Here is a 20,625-nt window from a genome sequence, read left to right on the forward strand (position 1 = left end):
ACATCTTGAACTTTGGAAGGAAACCACAATTCACAGAGGAAGCTCACATAGACATGGGAGAGAATGTGCAAACTCCATACAGACAGTCACTCAAGGTTGGAATCAAACCTGGGTCTTTAGCATTGAGAAGCAGCAGTGCTAACCACTAAGCCAATTCCTGAATGAGCAGAATTGTATTAACATTAAATATTTCAGGCTCACTTCTGCAATGCACAAAGAACAGCCAGTTAACAACCTTGTTTCTGTTGCCAATTAAGGAAGGTAGATGGGTTCCCGAGGTGGAAGATCCAATAGTATAGGACGTCAGCAGCTCTGGACATTGTGTGTGTACGCTCAAAATAGAGACTATACCTGTTCTTTCAGTTTTAAAGATTACGAAGACCAAGGGGGTTTGGAGTGGCCAGTGTGAAGATGAAACCCCACACCCCCAACTTCAAAGAATTTGGCTGAGGTTGCATGCTTTTTATTCTTGTGGCACAGTGATTGAGTCATTCAGAGGAGACACCAGTGGCTCTCCCATCATGTCCAAGGTGCTGCAAGATTTTGGGCTTAGCATTCAGGTGAAGCTGCCTTTTTACTGTTTCCAAGATGGTTCGAAGAATGCTGCATTACCTGGAACATTTCAAGCTCCTGATCCAAGAAAGAAACAGTAAATTATATTTTCCACAGTGCAGATCTTGTCTTGCAATGCGGAATAAACAGCATTTTTATTACTTTTTTACCTTCCCATGGTGCTGAGGTGTTGTGCTCAGACACCAATAAAGTTCTGGCACATCATCAATCTTCCTGTGTGAGCCTTTCAGTGGCTACTGGGAGGTGAAAAACATCACAGACAAGACCATTCCTGTCCTCAGCCAATTCACTTGGGATGGAAAACACAAACACGGGCTCATTTTCTGAGATCCCTACTGCTTCTCAGATTCAAAATTGCTGAGGCCAAATGTGGTACTCCAATCATCAGATTCGTTACTGAGTGGAAATCAAATTAAGGGATCTTTCTGATCTGTAAGATACACTTCTGAACCAGGCAGTCCATTTATCCTCAAAGTCACTTTTAGAACCATTTAAGAAAACATTGAGTGAATAATGTTACTAACCTGAAAGCAGTCCTGTGAAATAAGATTTAGTTGCTTCATTTGCTCATTAATCTGTGTTAGTTATGGAAGAAAATTGAAATTAGTAACAGTCATAAACACAAGTTATATTGAATGCAAGTATCTAATTCTTCATAATTAGTCAGTTCTGAATAAAGGAACGTCTTTCACTTACCAATACCAAATGTTCTGCAGCAACTAATATTACAACAGGCTCTTTAATCGATAGTTTTTGTAATAATGATTTTCCTTTTGGCTAAAGACAAGGCAAATTACAGCTGAGGAATGGGATCAGTTTTCCACTTTGGATATCTGTTCAGCATCATGAGCTCCCAATTGATAGTATGGTCACATAGGATACAGCTACCATCAATTAAAATAAAACAGAATCCCTACAGTGTGGAAAGAGGTCATTTGGCCTTTCAAATCCAAACAGCATCCCACCCAGACTCAGCCCCTACCCTATCCCATAATCCCACATTTATAATTGCTCAGCATTCTGGCTCATAATTTGCCAAATTAGTTATCAATATGGGAGAAAGTGAGCACTGCAGATGCTAGCTTATGCTTGAAACGTCCTGCTCCTTTGATGCTGCCTGACCAGCTGTGCTTTTCCAGCACCACATTCTTTGACAATTACCAATATGGTCACACTGAATGCAAGTAGAAATTTATCACCAAATTCCATGTATTTCTGTACTCTGCCTCACATTAAGAGATAGCTCGGAGCTGATGAGCCCATTTCAACTGAAACCCTTTTGAGAGCTTAGAAATTGTGAGCCAGATTTAAACTCAGATCACACACTATTTGTAAATGAAGTGAAAATGCATTTCCCTTTCCCTATGACAGGGTAAAACAAATAAACCAGTCAGAATCAATTTCTGATATTTTCTAACGGAATCAGTAAATGAGAGATTCTCTTTGGCTTTGTACAATCCCATTGTGTTCTAGTTAAGCTCCTGAGCAGTCCTTACTGTTTGGCCAGTCTTTTTTTCTGATAAGTGTTCATGCAATGTCCCCAGGTTGCATGGGTATGCATCTCCACAGATGAAAAAATAAAGACATGCAACTCTACTAAGCAAAGGAACACAAAGCACAATCCACTAGTTTAAAGTAAGACACCGGAATGGAACTGCTCATGTGTGAATCTCCCCACATAATGAATCTTTGTAGGAGTGGCTGTGTGGCCTAGCAAATCAAAGAACAAAGAACAAAGAAAATTTACAGCCCAGGAACAGGCCCTTCAGTCCTCCAAGCCTGAGCTAATCCAAATGTACTGTCTCAACCTGTCGGTCAATTCCTAAGCATCTGTATCCCTCTACTCCCTACCTACTCATGCATTTATCCAGACGCATCTTAAATGAATCTACCGTGTCTGCCTCTACCACCTCTGCTGGCAACGCATTCCAAACACCCACCACCCTCTGTGTGAAGTACTTGCCGCGTGTATGCCCCTTAAACTTTCCACCTCTCACCTTGAAAGCGTGACCTCTCGTTATTGAATCCTTCACCCTGGGAAAAAGCTTGGCTCTATCCACCCTGTCTATACCCTTCATGATTTTATAAACCTCAATCAAGTCCCCCCTCAATCTCCTTTTTTCTAATGAAAATAAACCTAACTACTCAACTTTTCTTCATAGCTAGCACCTTCCATACCAGAAGATATCCTCGTAAACCTTCTCTGCACATTCTCCATCACTTTTGAACAGCCTTGGATAGCAGGTTAGCTTACAACTGCCTTGGTTCATTTGCTCAAGGAGACATGAGCAGGCTTCTGATTAGTGGGTGCACTACATTTGATAACCAAAGGGGCTCTGAATTTTGAAGAAAAAGAGATGATGTCACTCAAACATGCAAAATTCTGAGAGGGATTGATCAGGTAAATTCTGACAGGCTGGTTGGGAAATGAAGAAATCAAAGGACATTGTTTTATGATAAAGGGGCTTATCATTTAGACAAAGACAAAGGTGAAATGTATTCAATCAATGGGTTCAGAATCTTTGGAATTCTCTTTCCCAGAATGTTAGATGAGTGAATTGACGAGAATTTTTTTTAATAAAAGCATTCATGGGATGAGGGCATTGCTGGCTAGGCCAGCATTTATTACCCATTCCAAAATGGAGGTAAGGGCAATGAACAGCCATGATCAAACTGAATGGCTACATTGAGAGACTGAGGTTGAGAGTGTGGTGCTGGAAAAGCACAGCATGTCAGGCAGCATCTGAGGAGCAGAAGAATCGACGTTTCGGGCAAAAGCCCTTCATCAGGAATTCGGGCTTTTGCCCGAAACGTCGGTTCTCCTGCTCCTCAGATGCTGCCTGATCTGCTGTACTTTTCCAGCACCACACTCTTGACTCTAATCTCCAGCATCTGCAGTCCTCACTTTTGCATACTTTGAGAGACTGTATGGTTGGCTCTTGTCCCTTTTTTCTTATGTTCTCTGCTAACTATTTCAGGCCTAAACACTCTGTCTTAAGTTAGTCTGGTCTAATGCAACAAGCATTCTACTTTCATTGACACCACTAGTATAACTGATGAACTACCATCACATTGAAGCAGTTGTCTATTACAAATTTAACTTACGACTTCCATGTTCTGCAGGAAATGATCACACTTGTTTCCTTTCACAGTGCAGATCGAGAAGTTCATTTCATTTATTGCATGAAGTATAGTCAAGGTGACATTTCTGTGCTTCACTTCAGACTTCACCTTCCATAGGAGTGAATGACCTAAACAAACAAAGCAATCATAGAACACACACACGACCAAATGGCCTTAGAGATTGCCTAATAAGAAGAAAATCTATTTCTATTCCTTTCCCATAAGATGTAACAGCAGAAATTAGGCCATTCAGCCCATCGAGTCTGCTCCACCATTCAATCAAGGCTGTTAAGTTTCTCAACCTCACTCTCCCGCTTTCTCCCTGTAATCTTGAATCCCTTTATACTCAAGAACCTACCTACCTCGGTCAAAAATATACTCAATGACTTGGCCTCCACACCCTTCTTTGGCAATAAGTTCCATAGATTCACCATTCTCTGGCTGAAGAAGTTTCTCCATATCTCTGTTTTGAAAGGTCTTCCCTTTAATCTAAGGCTGAGTGCATGGGTCCTAGTCTCTCCTACCAATGGAAACACCTTCCCAGCATTTACTCTGTCCAGACCATTCAATATTCTGTATGTTTCAATTAGATTCCCCCATCATTCTTCTAAACTCCATTGAGTATAGATCCAGAGTCCTCAAACATTCCTCATATGTTAAGCTTTTCATTCCTGGGATCTTTCTTGTGAAACTCTGAACACAGTCCAGGGCCAGAACCTCCTTTTTGAGATTGTGGGGCCTATAACTGCACACAATACTCCAAATGTGGTCTGCCCAGAGCCTTATAGAGCCTCAGATGTTCTTATCTAGTTCCTCCTTTTAGTTTTGTAGTAGTTGTGTCCAAGTACAGCATTTTGGGGGAGAAGGGGGAGGGTGATTGCTCAAGGACACTGTGTCCGGGGTTGGGTGCCCAGGTTAGAAACTCTCCAAGGCACATGTCCCACTCTCCATCTAAATCAAGCCTTGTAATTGCATATCACCTTCAAATGTAGCAAAAGAATCTCAAGATATTTTTACAAGAACATTATCAAAATACATTTAACACTAAAGCACATAAAGTGATATTAGGGCAGATAACGAAAAGCTTGGTCAAGAAGGTAGTTGTAAGGAGGATTAAATTATAAGGATGGTTAAAGGGAGAAAGAGGTTTAGAGAAGTTTAGCAAGAGAATTTAAAACTCTTTGCCCAACTCACTGAAGGAGCAATTGTCAATGGTGGGTGACCATTGAGCAGAATCGAGAATGATCTGGAGTTCAGGATTGGACACACATACACAGGTATCTCGTGTGGAGCAAGAGATAGGGAGGGGTGTGACCATAGAAGAATTTGAAAGTTGAGGCGCTGTTCAATTTGTAGAGAATATAGATCAGCAAACACAGAGGGTATTGGTATATGGGAACTGTAATGGGTCAGAATCAGCAGGCAGCAGTAAAGGTCAGCTCAAACTTATGGAGAGTGAAAGATGAGAGACGAGAGCAGGAGCATGCAGGAAGTCAAGTCGAGAGGTAACAAAAACACGAAGGAGGTTTCCAGCAGCAAATATGCTGAACCAGAGTGGGAGTCAATAAAATGTATTGTCCTTTGTAAATTCAGACCTTGAGAAGTGCTATAAAAACAGTTAGAAGACATGGTGGCACAGTGGCTCAGTGGTTAGCACTGCTGCCTCACAGCGCCAGGGATCCGGGTTTAATTCCAGCCTCAGGCAACTGCCTGTGTGGAGTTTGCACATTCTCCATGTGTTTGTGTGGTTTCCTCCTGGTGCTCTGGTTTCTTCCTATGGTCCAACGATGTCAGTTTGGGTGAATTGGCTGTGCTAAATTGCCCATAGTGTCCAGGGATGTGTAGGTTACGTGCATTAGTCAGGGGTAAATGTAGGGGAATGGGTCTGCATAGGTCACTCTTTGGAGCATGGGTGTGGACTTACAGAGTCCTAGAGATGTACAGAATGGAAACAGACTCTTCAGTCCAACTCATCCATGCTGGCCAGATATCCCACCCCAATCCAATCCCACCTACCACCACCTGGCCCATATCCCCCCAAACCCTTCCTATTTATATACTTATCCAGATGCCTTTTAATGTTGCAATTGTACTAGCCTCCACCACGTCCTCTGGCAGTTCATTCCATACACATACCACTTTCTGCATGAAAATGTTGCCCCTTAGCTCTCTTTTATATCTTTCTCCTCTAACCCTAAACCTATGCCCTCTAGTTTAGATTAGATTAGATTACTTAAGTGTGGAAACAGGCCCTTCAGCCCAACAAGTCCACACCCACCCGCTGAAGCGCAACCCACCCAGACTTATTCCCCTATATTTACCCCTTCACCTAACACTACGGGCAATTTAGCACGGCCAATTCACCTAACCTGCACATTTTTGGACTGTGGGAGGAAACTGGAGCACCTGGAGGAAACCCACGCAGGGAGACTGTGCAAACTCCATACAGACAGTTGCCTGAGGCGGGAATTGAACCCAGGTCTCTGGCGCTGTGAGACAGCAGTGCTAACCACTGTGCCACCATGCCACCCACTGCCACCGTGCCGCCCACTGCCACTGTGCCGCCTGGACTTGTTGGGCCAAATGGCCTGTTCCCCCACTGTAGCGATTCTATTCTATAAAAAGCCTGTCAATAAATCGAAAACTATCAGGTAAATTCTACTCACCAGAATCAAAAGGGCAACTAAAATTGACATGATCTCCGGAGATAATCTAAGTAAAGAAAAAAATAGGTTTAGAAAAGAAAAATGGCATCATAACAGGCAATTTAGAAACATTAACCCACAATCCAAAAGCAGCAAGTAAACGCATTGTTTTAGTTTCTGTGACTATCAGTTATTTGGCTTAATGATCATTAACAGTAGCCTTTGGGCGTTAAAAGAGTGAATATGCAACATTTGGTCCCTCTCACTATTAAGATTAACACTGGCTCAGAGTCCCACATTCCTGCAGAAACTCTTTGTTTTAAACATTGTATTATAGTTGCGTAAAAAGAATGTGAAATGCACAGCTGTGAGCATCAATTGAGGCATTCAAAAGAGCAGTGGACTGTTATTTAAATAGAAAAATGTGCAGGATTACAGGGAAAAGGCAGGAAATTGGGAAAAACGCTCAAATGTTCGGGGAGCTGGCACATACTTGATAGACTGAATGGGCTCTTTCTGCACTGTCAGAAGTCTGTGATTCCCTGAATATCTTGTTGAAGGGTTGATGTTCTGCCATTAAAATGCAACCAACAAAAACCTGCGTTTATATAATGGCTCCAACATGGTAAAACATTCCAAGATGCTTCACATCGGTGTTTTCAAACAAATGTTGACACTAAGGGACTATGAGGACCAATGACCAAACATTTTTTCCATAAGAATCATCTTAAAGGTAGACAGGGAAGTAGACAGGTGAAGAGGTGCAGGAAGACAATTTAAGAATTTAAGCATAGGGAGCTGAAGGCATGGATGCAAATAATGCAGCTACTAAAATGGGAATGCAAACGAGACCAGAATTGGAGGAACATAAGAATCTCAACATACTTCACGGAATTCGGGATAGATAAATACATAGAGTCATAGAGATATACAGTATGGAAAAAGACCCCTCAGTCTAACTCATCCAAGCTGACCAAATATCCTAAATTATTGTAGTCCCATTTGCCAGCAATTGACCCATATCCCTCCCAACCCTTCCTATTCATATATCCATCCACATGACTTTGTAATGTTCTAATTGTATCAACTTCCACCACTCCCGCTGGCAGTTCATTGCATACACACACCACCCTCTGCATGAAAAAGCTGCCCCTGAGGTCCCTTTTATATCTTTCCCCTCTCATCCTAAACCTATGCCCTCTAGTTCTGGACTCCCCCAACCCAGGGAAAAGACCCTGTTGGTTTACCCTATCCGTGCCCCTCATGATTTTATAGACCTCTATAAGCTCATCCGTCAGCCTCCATGCTCCTGGGAAAATAGCCCCAGCCTACACAACCTCTCCTTATAGCTCAAACCCTCCAACCCTGGCAACATATTTGTAACTCTTTTCTGAACCCTCTCAAGTTTCACAACTTCTTTCCGATGGGAAGGAGACCAGAACTGCACGCAATATTCCAACAGTGGCCTAACCAATGTTCTGTACAGCCACAACATGATGTCCCACCCCCTATACTCAATGCTCTGACCAATAAAGGAAAGCACACTAAACATATTCTTCACTATCCTATGTACCAGAGATTCCACTTTCAAGGAACTATGAACCTGCACTCCAAGGTCTCTTTTTTCAGAAACACTCCCTAGGGCCTTACCATTAACTGTATAAGGGCTTTTGCCCGAAACGTCGATATTTCCTGATGAAGGGCTTTTGCCCAAAACATCGATTTCGAAGCTACTTGGATGCTGCCTGAACTGCTGTGCTCTTCCAGCACCACTAATCCAGAATCTGGTTTCCAGCATCTGCAGTCATTGTTTTTACCTCATTGATTTTAACCCTACTGCGAATCCTCTTGCAAGGATGCCTGCCTTGAAGAAGTTTTCCTCCTCTCTCTACATTAACTGTATAAGTCCTGCCCTAATTTGCCTTTGCAGCACCTCACATTTATCTAAATTAAAATCCATCTGCCACTCCTCAACCAATTGGTCCATCTGATTGAGATCCCGTTGTACTCTTGGAGGTAACCTTCTTCATTGTCCATTACGCCTCCAATTTTGGTGTCATCTGCAAACTTACTAACCATACCGCCTATGTTACATCCAAATCACTTACATAATTTTATTACAAAAATTTTGAAATGGAAACTTCAGTGAATAAGAATCAATACAGCTCAGTGAACACAGAGATGGATGATGGAAATTTAACAGTATGTAGTGTTTTACTTCTGACACAAAATCGAAACTTTATTGGTAGATTAATTAGGTTCTAACAAGGAGAGAACAATGGAGGTGCAATTTCATGTGCAAAAATGTGAAAGGTAGGAAGGGAAAGAATATATTTAATCCATAAGGCTGCTGAAGTACCAAAGGATAAAAAGATGCAGTAGATGAAGAAGCCACACAAATAAAAATGCCTGAAATGAAAACAGAAATTGCTGGAAAATCTCAGCAAGTCTGGCAGCACTAGTGGAGAGAAATCGGAGTTAATATTTCGGGTCCTGTGATCCATCTTCAGAACTAAAATTGTCTAACTCATTGTAGTATCAATAAATACCTTGATGCAGAGAGAGGGGTGCGGATCCACACTTTGGAATTCACTCAATTTCTATTTGGAAGAGAAAATGAAAAAGCTGAGAATAATACTCTTTTGACAAAGAACAGCATTTAAAGATCCAAAGACTCGTATTCAGATTTAGATTTGTGTGTGTTTACTTATACTTATTCCAACAATAAATATTCTGAGAAATACCAATGTTAGCACAGACTATGACACAGCCACTACCAATACAGTAGCAGCGATATTGACACAGACATTAGCAACAGATACTAGTTAGCAACAGATTGTCTCTGTAATCCTCTGCACTGCATTACTGCCTCAGTTTTGACATTATTATGAATAGATTTCAATCATAGAATCCCTATCATGCGGAAGCAGACCATTTGGCCTTCCAGGAGCATCCCACCCAGACTTATTGCCCTTACCCTATCCCTGTAACCTTGCATGTCCCAAGGCTGATCCACCTAGCCTGCATACCAGTGGGCACTATGGGTAATTTACCATTGCCAATCCAGCTAACCTGCACATCTTTGGCATGAGGGAGGAAACTAGAGAACCTGGTGGATGCCCAAATAGACATGGGGCAGGGGTGATGTGTAAAAGGAATATACAAACTCCACACAGACAGTCTCCTGAGGCTGGAATCAAACCCGACTCCCTGATGCTGTGAGACAGCAGTGCTAACTGCAGAGCTACTGTGCCGCCCTTCAGTTGATTCAGTGGGTGCTGTATGGCAGTGCATTCCCTCCCCATAAGAACATCATAACAAGGAGGAGTTGGCCCCTGGACCCCATTCAATAAAACTGTGGCTGATCTGATTGTGAACTTAGCTCCACTTCCCAGCCTCCCCTGCCAGAAAAATTGAAAAATCTAACTGAATCTTGAATATATTAATTGGCCTAGCCTCCATTGGTCTCTCTAAAAATGATGAACAATCCTCAGAGAAGAGGAGTTCTACCTCATTTCTGTCAGATAATAAAACCCCTTATTTTTAAATTGCCTTCTAGGGCGCAACCACAAAATATCTCTTTACATCTTGTAGCAGCTTGTTGGTCTAGGGGTATGATTCTCACTTTGGGTGCAAGAGGTCCCAGGTTTAAATCCTAGACAAGTTCTGTTTTTGAGTTCAGTGGTTAGTGCTGCTGCCTCACAACACCAGCGACCCAGGTTCGATTCCAGCCTTGGGTAATTGTCTGTGTGGAGTTTGCACATTCTTCCTGCATCTGCGTGGGGTTTCCTCCAGGTGCCCCAGTTTCCTCCCACAGTTCAAAGATGTGCAGGTCAGGTGAATTGATATTCTAAATTGCCCATAGAGTTAGGTGCTTTAGTCAGAGGGTAATGGGTCTGGGTGGGTTACTCTTCAGAGGGTCAGTGTGGACTTGTTGGGCCGAAGGGCTTGTTCCCACACTGTAAGTAATCTAATCTACCCTCTTCAGCCTGCCTCAGGGTCTTACATTTTTCCAAACTCCAATGAGTATAGACCTAACCTGTCCAACCTTTCCTCAGAAAATTGAAGAATTAACCAGAAAATATATAACCTGTGATCAGATTGTTTCTATAATATGCTGGCCTTCAGAGCATGATTAGGGCTTTCAGCTCCTTCAGCCTGCTCTGCCAATCAATTCAGCAATGGCTAATCTGGTTATGGTCTCAACTACACTTTCCTGTCTGCCTTCATAGTCCAAGACTCCCTCTTCTATCAAAATTCTGTCCAATTCTGCTGTGAATAAATTTAACAAGACAGCTTCCATTACTTTCTGGGCATGAGAATTCCAGTGATAAAATCCCTCAAAGAAAATAAAATCTTATTGCCTCTTACAGTTGAAGAAATGAGATATTACAACATGTTAGGGCTATCACAAACACACGTATCATTTTAAAATATGACATTTTTCCCTGTATTTTTGTTTGGACTGTAACAGATGTCATAATCTGGTGAACCTTCCCAGCACAGAACACCCACTGTATCTATAGAATCTCAATGAGAAAGGAAATTCTTATGAATGGTGAGTTGAAGTGCTGATGTGCGTCTGCTTGTTAGTCCACAAATACTCTGTCTAAATTCAGAGACCGGCTTCACGAAACTCTTAAAGGATTAAAATGCCTCTACTCCTAGGTTGTCAGGTTTAGTCCATGAATAATGCACGGAAGAACCAGGAAAGGGTCCTGGCCCAGATTCCATGCTGAAAATCTGCAAGATAAGGCAATGTAGTACAAGCTCGTAATCCATAGATCTCAATTAATAATCAAGACGATATATCACTTGGAGAACTTGAAGTGTGGAATTCAAAAACATCATTGTTGCTACCAGCAACATCATTGGATTGTCATAAAATGACTCAAAAAGGTTCTGTCACATATTTAAGTTCGGAAAGTTGCTTTTTTTACGCAATCAATTCTATTTGTTTACCAGTCCCACGCCCATGAAGTTGACCCCTAACTCCCTGATAAAGTGATAAGTCAAACCATTCACCTGCAACTTCAGCAAGGGAACATCTGTCAATGTATGCAGGTCACCCCTCCCTGCTCAGGACAACTAAGGATAAACAATACATCCTATCATTTCTGGCCTGACATTGAACTTAAAAAAATAAAGTGCAATGACTCAGTGTTGACTGTCATAGTCACAACTCTTCAGATGAGGTCCTTAACAGGAAAGGAAGGAAGAGCAGAAAATTATGAAATGAAGACATTTAAAGCATTAGTGTACATAATAAAATGCCAAACTAAAGAATAAAAATTGGAAATAAAGAGAAGTACTGGAAGTATACAACAGGATACAACAGGAGTTGACCTAGGCAATAACCTAGTGATATTATCGCTGGAATATTAACCCAAAGACCCAGCCAATGTTCTGGGGTCCCAGATTCAAACCCTTCAATGGCAGATAGTGTAATTGGAATTCAATAAAAAATAAGAGTCTAATAATGACTATGAATCCATTACTGATTCTGAGGAAAAAACCCACATGGTTTACTAATATCCTTTAGTGGTAGAAATGGCCATCCTTATCTGGTCTGGCCTACACGTGACTTCAGATCCACAGCAATGTGGTTGACTCTGAACTGCTCTTTGCGTAATTAGGGATGGGCAATAAATGCTAGCTAGCCAGTGACTCCTTCATCCAGGAAATGCATGTCTACATTTTGGAGGAGAATCTTTAATCTGGGCCTGGGATATTTGAGCATTACATTTGTTTTCCAACTCTACATTTTATTCAGCTGAAGTGAACTCAGATAAACATACCCCGTGGACAACCATCAGCATAATCCCATATGCTACTTCCCAGTGATATGAACTCCAACTTGAAATGCAATACTCCGAGACTGTTCTTAGAATTATGTTAATGATCTATGAAAAGACTTACATTAATTTGAATTGGCTGCCTGGAATGAGGGATCTCATGACATAGTGCAGCACTATCTCCAGTCTTTGAACACAGGGAAATCTCCCCCACAATACTGCATGGTGATGAGAATGTCCACTGAAGTGCTTTCCCTTTGTATTCCACTGTCAGGCCGCTCAGCTTCCAAATGTTTTCTTGAAATTGCTTATCTAAAATAAATTAATACATTTAACAGAAATCAAAATGTGCTCTGCACATGTTTGAAATGTTTGTTGAGAGGGAGCACTACACAAATGTAAACTAGATAAATCCTTTTCAATATGGACAGAGTAAGGTAATACCAAATGAAAATATTCCTATTTATTAATAGGAACTGAATGATTCAATGGATTAGACACAGTCACAAGAATTAGGAGTGAGGGCAGGCCATTCAGCTGCAAAGAGGTACAGAACTGAACCTCAGCACTGACTCGAAGACTGGGCGATACACAAAGGTGATATCAGGATTTCCTTGGATCAATCCATAACGAATACCAAATAATTTACTGGCTTGTCATTCACTTCCTGAATCTGCTTGGCTTTTACCCCATGACCCCATGAATCAGGAAAGTAGTGAAATATTAGCCGTTGTCTTTTAAAAGCACACACATTAAAAAATATCACTGATCGACAGGAAAACTGGACAGCGGGCTGCAATGTGCTTCAGTGGTCAGCATTTCTGCCCCACAGCACCAGGGACCCAGGTTCGATTCCACCCTCGGGTGACTGCTTGTATGCAGTATGAACATTCTCCCAGTGTCTGCCTGGGTTCCACTGGGTGCTCTGGTTCCCTCCCACACTCTAAAGATGTGCAGGTTAGGTGGATTGGCCATGCTAAATTGCCCATAGTGTCCAGGGATGTGCAGGCTAGGTGGAATAGCATTGGAAATGCAGGGATGGGGTGGGTTTGGGTAGGATCGCTGTGGACTCGATGGGCTAAATGGCCTGTTTCCGCACTGTAGGGATTCTATGATTGATGTAACAAGCAGCCAATCCACTGCAGCCTTCCACCAGTGATTTTTATCCCCAGATAATCTATGCGATTGAGATATTACTATTACAACTATATTCAGTCTGTATCAGTCACAGTGAAACACAGTAATTTGTGTTTATTGTAACAAATTATATTTGTGTTTCAGAAAAGTTACTAAAACCTCTTCTTTCCATGTTAAATATCACATAGCTAATTGTTTATATAAATAAAACACAATGGAGACAGAAATGTTGAAGGAATAAAATAGGTCTTCACTTTAAATATGCAATAACCTAAACAAAGCCACAAAAGTCAGAAGCACTCAAACTCACACTGAGAAAAGGGACATTTTTCAGCACGTATGGCATCTTCGATTTTTGCTGACCACGCCTATTAAAACCAGAGGAATGTGTAAGCAGAGTCAGTCTGAACCATAGCTGTCATTTCTAACTAGCCTGAAGCCCACTGCAAGCAGGAAATTGTATTTTAATCGATTAGGATATAACAAGTTCCATCCCCCAGCCCCCCATCTCAAATAAATAAAACAAAACTTCAATGACAACATGTAATCAGAACAATCTTACAAAGAAAACACAGCCAGCTGAAACATATCTCAGCACATTATGCTTGAAAAGTAGCAGTTAGATTACACATGGAGTCATACACACCCCATGAAAATACCGATCTCAATCACACAACAAACTTTTATAAATAAATGTTATTGATCAGTGGTATCAAGGTGCCTATTGAATGTAAATAGGATTTACACAAACGTGTTTTCTTTAACAAAAATATTATTGGATACTGATTTAAACTTTTCCTTATGGTATAAAACCAACTGTGACTTCAGAGATAATACAGAGAGGGACTTCAGAGAGAAAATTGAACGTCCCTCTCGTTTACAGATTAACATCACAGTGGAAACCCTGCCCTCTATATAGGACACTGCTCCTAAACTACTGAAATAGCCTTCCTCAGGTTCTTATCAACTACTGAGGGCAGGGCTCCTCAGTGGGTTAACGTGAAAGGAGAAAGATGGCTGCTGCTTTTAAAAGAAACCAAAAAAAGGGAGATGTTACTGAATTGCCTCAAGGAGAAGCATTCTGAAGGGGTTGGTGGGAGAGGGAGCATCAACAAGAGAGGCTCCCGAGTCTCAATTCAACTCCTTGAGAGGGTTGCCAGTTGCAATTTCAAGAGTGATCTGAACTCACTAGATGGCCCACCACATGAGGGTTCTGCTGGTCTTCAAGGACAATTTATTAAAGCTACTTAAGGGTAAGTCCCTTCCGATTTCTCAAGCTATACAGCAACCACCCAGACATAGAACAAATACAGGCCATATATAATATTAGAAATAGAGCCCCTCACACATTTTAGTTTTAACATTTCAGATAGAACGATATGATAGACACGTACCTGCACGCACAAGCAAGGGACGATGTCTGAAAAGTTGAGGCGTACTTCAGTCATTTTCTGGATGAACAATAATGAAGAACCATCACTCCATATGTTTATAAACAAGTCACCTTTCACCATTACTGAAGCACAAATAACAAACCAACCAATTCCATAGGCATGAAATTTGTCTTGGGCTCTAATATTAAGTCAGTGACAGCACATTGGCTATCTATTTTACAACCTGCCTGAATATCTTTTCCACTGAAATAATCTGAAAATGGTGTAAAAGGGGTAACCAATTCATTATAATCTGTTGTTGTGAATCATTAAGTTTCACCCTCAGCCTCTCTTATTTCTTACTTACATTGTTACAACTTTAAGTCTCCAAATTGCTTTTCAGTCAAATCCATTTGTCAAAGGTGTAAAATTCCTTTGGTACAAGGTTTCCAAATAGTGGACTGATGACCAAGGCTTGACCAAGCAAATGACCACATTTGAGCATCTGGTAAGAATATGAATTAAACTTTGGAGCGCTGCATTACAGTGCTAGTAGACTGGGAGATAACAATATTTGGGGCACCTTGTGTTTTTCAGTTGTTAAACTGAAACCACAGATTGCTCTGGGCAAGAAACCAAAGTGAGTTTTTAATCAGACTGTTGCTATGTTCTTTAAACTCCAGCCAGGCCTTCTGGATTGAACTTTTGAGAAAACCTTATAAATCCAGCCTGCGACGTTTTATAATATAAAAGTCAATGGGTAGTGATTAAGCAAATCCTATCACTCCAATCTGCAAAGTGGAAAGAATAATATGTTTCTCATTTTTTTCAGGGGACACAGGGTGGGGAGAAAGAGTAATGGAGTCAGGCATTTCTAGATGCCTGCGAAGGCAGTCACAAAACCACTCACTGTGATTTGGAGTTAAGGTTAACTGGCTAGCAGGAGATACACTTTGAAATGAAATCAATCAGTCCAAATAGCATACTGATAGCTATTTCAGCCCAAAATGCAGCCAAGAACATAGTACCCATGGCTGTGCTTGTTCTTCAAATATAGATTAAGTTTTTATCATGTTTTCTCTCTCTTCATCATCTGACTTTTACCTTGGTTTACATTCCCCAGTCATGGGCTAACAGTGATCCCTTGCTTAGTGCCATTCTATGATGTCTTGTAAGAGATATCCACTGTGTGTGGAATTACAGACAGTATTCGCATGATAGTGAAATGTAATAAAATTGTTGAACTTCCAGGAGTTTACAGATTTACACAGCCATGTCAACAACAGAATTTCTAATACCACTTACCAAGTTATCAATAACCAGGGGGTTGGTGCTGTCGAAACGTGGTACCACATTATACTTGAACAACATGTAGGAATTCTCTGGTACGTTAATAACAGCCACCTGTGTCTCATCTTCAAGTGTAGTATTTATATTTGGAACTGTAGTACAAGAGATTGACATGAGGAATCTTATCTGAGCTAAAATGTGTTAGATTGGCAATTACCCTTAGTCAAAGAAGCATTAGGATTAGTGAAAACTGAACCTGGCATCTGAAGGTTTGGTGTAAAGTCATGTCTCTCAGTTATATCACATCATTAATTGTAATTTCAATGTTCTTCTCTGTCATTATTTCAGGACATTTTAAGCAAAAATCTATTGAGGAACTATTGACAAGAAAAGCTCCAAGTATTCTGTCCACTCTTCTAATAGTACTTTAAGGCAAGATTGCAGATATCATATGAAAGATTTTTACACTTGAGCGCTTTGAAGTTCCTGTGGATTTAAAAATACTGAGAATCTCAAACTTCAGAAACAAACTTGCCAAAATTCACAATTGTAAGTTTTGAGTTTGATTTACCTGATACAGTTAAAAATCATGCAATTCCCTTCTCCAGATCTTTCTGAATCTTGCAACTTGGATGTCCCAGATTTCCTTCACCTTCATCTTCAGGAACTGCATCTTCAACTGGCCCCAGACCTCTGATTCTCTACCTCTCCTACCTCCTTCTAGGCTCTCCTCAAAGGCACCTCTTTGAGTAAGCTTTTGGTCATCTATTCTAATGGGTCCCAATACTTCTGAGCGAATGGTGCTATATAAATGGGAGATAGCACTGTTGCATGACCTTGTACAGTTACCAGAAATAATTTTGTTTGGTAGTAAGTTCATTATCATTCTACAGATTTGTTATGAGATTCATTATGAGCTGTGCTGATGTTCATGTAGTCTAACACAGGAAATCATAGAATCCCTACAGTGTAGAAGCAGGCCATTCAGCTATCGAGTCCACACTGACCCTCCATTAGTATCCCACCCCCACCCACCTTCCTACCCCATAACGCGACATTTCCCATTGCTAATTACCCCTTAGCTTGCACATTACTGGATACTATGTGCAATTTAGCATGGTTAATCCACCTAACCTGCACCTCTTTGATCATTTACAAATTTCTATTTGCTGTCCGTTTCATAGACAGCATGGAAATGGACTCTTCCACCCAACTTAGGAGCTTCCTTCACCACTTCTACGTCATTGAGGTGAAGAAATAATAAATTAAAAAAGTGCATGTAGTATATAAATAGTAAATGTAAAATTCTGTTTTCTCACCTTTGCACCACGTTATGTTCTCCAGAAAGTCTTCCAAGGTACAATCTGCAAAACAAAACCACAACAGACTCATTAGGAATTCCATATCAACGCATTCCATTTGTACAGTAGTGAAGCAACACAGGGATAACTATTTCCCAATACTGTGAAGTTTTAGCTGGAGATTATAAGAATCGTACAATCACGGAACAGATACCATATGGAAAGCATGGACAGCCATTCAGCCTCTCTCCTTCTAAAGCAACTCAGCTAGTCCTTCGCCTGCAACCAGAAAAGATGCAAAACCTGCGGGTACCCCACCCCGTTCACCTCCATCAAGGGCCCCAAACAGTCCTTCCATTTAAGACAGAAGTTAACCTGTCTCCCTTCCAACCGTGTTTACTGCATCAGGTGCTCTCAGTGTGGTCTTCTCTACACTGGGGAGATCAAGCGTAAACGTAGGGAACAGTTCACCGAGCATCGTAGCCAGGCCCACAGGGGCCAACCAAACCTCCCAGTCACTGTCCATTTCAATTCGATTTCCCAATCCCTTTCCGACCATCCTTGGCCACCTCTATTGCCACAACAAACCAAACCAAAAATTGGAGAACAACACCTCATCTTCCACAGTCTAGAGGGCTCACATTGAGTTCCACAATTTCAAATATCCTCCCTTCCCACCTACTGGATTCAGTCCTCCCATTGACCAACCAGGTCGTACCCTCTGCCTGTCCTCACCTATCCCTACTCACCACTCTGCCCCCGTCATTCCCTTTATCTGCAGCTGCCCCATGACCCACCCCCAGTCCTGAAGAAGGGTTATACCTGAAACATCGACGTCTCCACCTCCTGATGCTGCCTGGCTTGCTGTGCTCTTCAAGCCTCCTATCTGTCTACTTTGGATTCCAGCATCTGCAGTTTTTTTAACCAAATCCTTCGCTTGTACCTTGTAGCATACGGCAAAATCTTTTTCTTCAGTTGTTTATCCAATTTTCTTCTGGAAGCCACATTTGAGTAGTCTTTCACCGCACTCTCAGCTATTCCAGATCCTAACCACTCATTACAAAAATGGGTTTCTTTGTGTCAATAGGTTTCTTTTTGATGTGGAGGTGCCAGTGTTGGATGGGGTGGAGAAGGTCAGAAATCACATGACATCAGATGATAGTGCAATAGGTTTATTGTAATCACAAGCTTTCCGAGCGCTACTCCTTTGCCAAGCGAAATGACTTCACCTGACGCAGGAGCAGCGCTCCGAAAACTTGTGATTTTAAATAAACCTGTTGGACTATAACCTGGCATTGTGCAGCTTCTGAATTTATTTCTTTTTGCCATTCACCATAAGATGATTGTCCTCTGGTTCTCAACCTTGCAGCCATTATGAACAACCTCTCCCTATCTGTCTGCGCCTGTCATGATTTTGAATGTCTCAATCAATTCTCCTCTCAACCTTCTTTTCCCAGTTTCTCCAATCTCTTCACATGTCTGGAAATATTCATTCCTGGAACCATTCTCATAAACCTTTGCTGCATTGTCTCTAAAGCCATCACGTCCTTCCTGAAGAATGCCTTGCCTTGCCCTTGGCATGGATGTTCACCCAAAAAATATTTCCCCACAGATTAGACTAGATTCCCTACAGTGTGGAAACAGGCCCTTCAGCCCAACAAGTCCACACCAACCCTCCAAAGAGTTACCCACCCAGACCCATTTCCCTCTGACTAATGCACCTATTACTATGGGCAATTTAGTGAGGCCAATTCACCTGACCTGCACATCTTTGGGCTGTGGGAGGAAACCCACACAGACGCAAAGAGAACATGCAAACTCCACACAGACAGTCACCTGAGGCAGGAATCGAACCCAGGTCCCTGGTGCTGTGAGGCAGCAGTGCTAACCACTGAGTCACCGTGCCACCCCAGGTAAGTGAGTAACTTTTATTCTGCTCTAGGTTAGAAATACGGATTTAGAGTTAGATCATAGGGATTCAGAACGGCAGATATCCTGCTCCTCCTGGTCAGTGCACTGCTTTGATTGCATGAGTGAACCTCCTTCCCAAGTAAAGTGATCACCTCAAAGCTGACCCCACTCACTCATCCCAGTATCCTGTAGCACGAGGGGAGGCTCTGCAAATTTGAGGATCAACGTTAGCTTACCCACCTTCAACTTCATGTGTCTGCTGCAAATCCTTCTGGTTTGCACGTTTTGGGAAGGCTTTAATTAAAACGTTGCTGCTCACATATGCTCGAAAGCATCTCAACTCCACGGTACCCTATTAAGAAAAGTAAAGAACAATGTAGGCTTTTCTCTGTAGGCTATTGTGGCTACAATGCCACCTTTATTCAAATGTTGAGTTAGCTTACTCAGTTTTCTATAAGCCAGCAGATGGTGTAACTGAGGTACGTTTCCTTTGTGTCATATACATCACAGAGAGAAGTCTGTTCCCTCCCCCATAACCTGGAAACTTCCCATGTCTGTTAGTATATGAAGTAGACCAAATGTGTGCTTATGTTTTGGTCATAACTTGTTTTTCCTTAGAAATAAGTTGCCATTCTAGATCAAGCAGAGTATTCAAAATTCCAGGAAGCCTGTACTTCCAGAATTCCTGAACGTAACATTTCCTCTGTGGTCCAAAGTCCCATTCCAGTAAACCTTGCTGCCCACGATGCCACCTTCAGCTGAAAGAGCTGACATACTCGGGCAAAATCTGATCTACAACTGCGGCAGTGCCACTGCATGGTGGTAACAGAAACTGTTCATTTTCAAAGTGTCCCTCACTTCTGATAGCAATGTTTTCTGTTATTCCATTCTTTTCCACCCTGTAGGGCACATATGCCATATAGTTGTTGTCTTTTCCTCCATTCGATATAGTTGAGAAGACAAAACAGACTTAAGCGAATGTAAGAATTTAATATCTCAGTTCAGGCTGAGATTGGCAGCTCAAATTTTTCGCGGAGGAGGCTGTCTATATCACACAGAATCTGAGAACAGTAGAGCACAGGAGGAGGCTATTCAGCCCCACCAAGGTTGTACTAGATCAATCCAGGGCTGGAGCAAATTAATCCGAATGTGATAGCCAGATGAATCCATTTAGTCCTGGCTCCTGGTATTTTCCACTACCCATACAAATTATGACTCCTTTCGTATTTAAAAGCCACATTTGATCTTTAGCCACTGTCTTACCAGGCAGCACATTCTACATCCTAAATACTCATTTCAAGAAACATTCCTCCTTATGTTTGTAAAACTTACAACAAAACATTTCCAAAATAAAAACAAGTTGTTCACTTCTTAATGTGGGATTGTTTTATAACGAAATGAAGAAGTGTTGATTGGCTTCTTTGGAAATAAAAATGGGAAAATTTTGGGATTGTTCAGCACCTGTGAACAGAAGCAG

General features: G+C 41.5%; 1 protein-coding gene across 2 annotated transcripts in view; it reads right to left on the reverse strand.

Moving 5' to 3' along the window:
- LOC140483665 (interleukin-17 receptor C-like) overlaps positions 1-20,625 on the reverse strand; it is a 70,369-nt gene that overhangs the window by 16,854 nt on the left and 32,890 nt on the right. For both annotated transcript variants that reach the window (XM_072582022.1, XM_072582023.1), the window contains 10 exons: positions 19,389-19,500; positions 17,256-17,300; positions 15,952-16,088; positions 14,668-14,724; positions 13,584-13,641; positions 12,261-12,448; positions 8,891-8,941; positions 6,363-6,408; positions 3,679-3,824; positions 1,098-1,148 (listed from right to left, as the gene is read on the reverse strand). In XM_072582022.1, coding sequence (XP_072438123.1) covers positions 1,098-1,148; positions 3,679-3,824; positions 6,363-6,408; positions 8,891-8,941; positions 12,261-12,448; positions 13,584-13,641; positions 14,668-14,724; positions 15,952-16,088; positions 17,256-17,300; positions 19,389-19,500 — 891 coding nt within the window. The remainder of the gene's footprint in view (positions 1-1,097; positions 1,149-3,678; positions 3,825-6,362; positions 6,409-8,890; positions 8,942-12,260; positions 12,449-13,583; positions 13,642-14,667; positions 14,725-15,951; positions 16,089-17,255; positions 17,301-19,388; positions 19,501-20,625) is intronic.

The sequence above is a fragment of the Chiloscyllium punctatum genome, chromosome 12, assembly GCF_047496795.1.
Source record: "Chiloscyllium punctatum isolate Juve2018m chromosome 12, sChiPun1.3, whole genome shotgun sequence".
Taxonomy (NCBI): domain Eukaryota; kingdom Metazoa; phylum Chordata; class Chondrichthyes; order Orectolobiformes; family Hemiscylliidae; genus Chiloscyllium; species Chiloscyllium punctatum.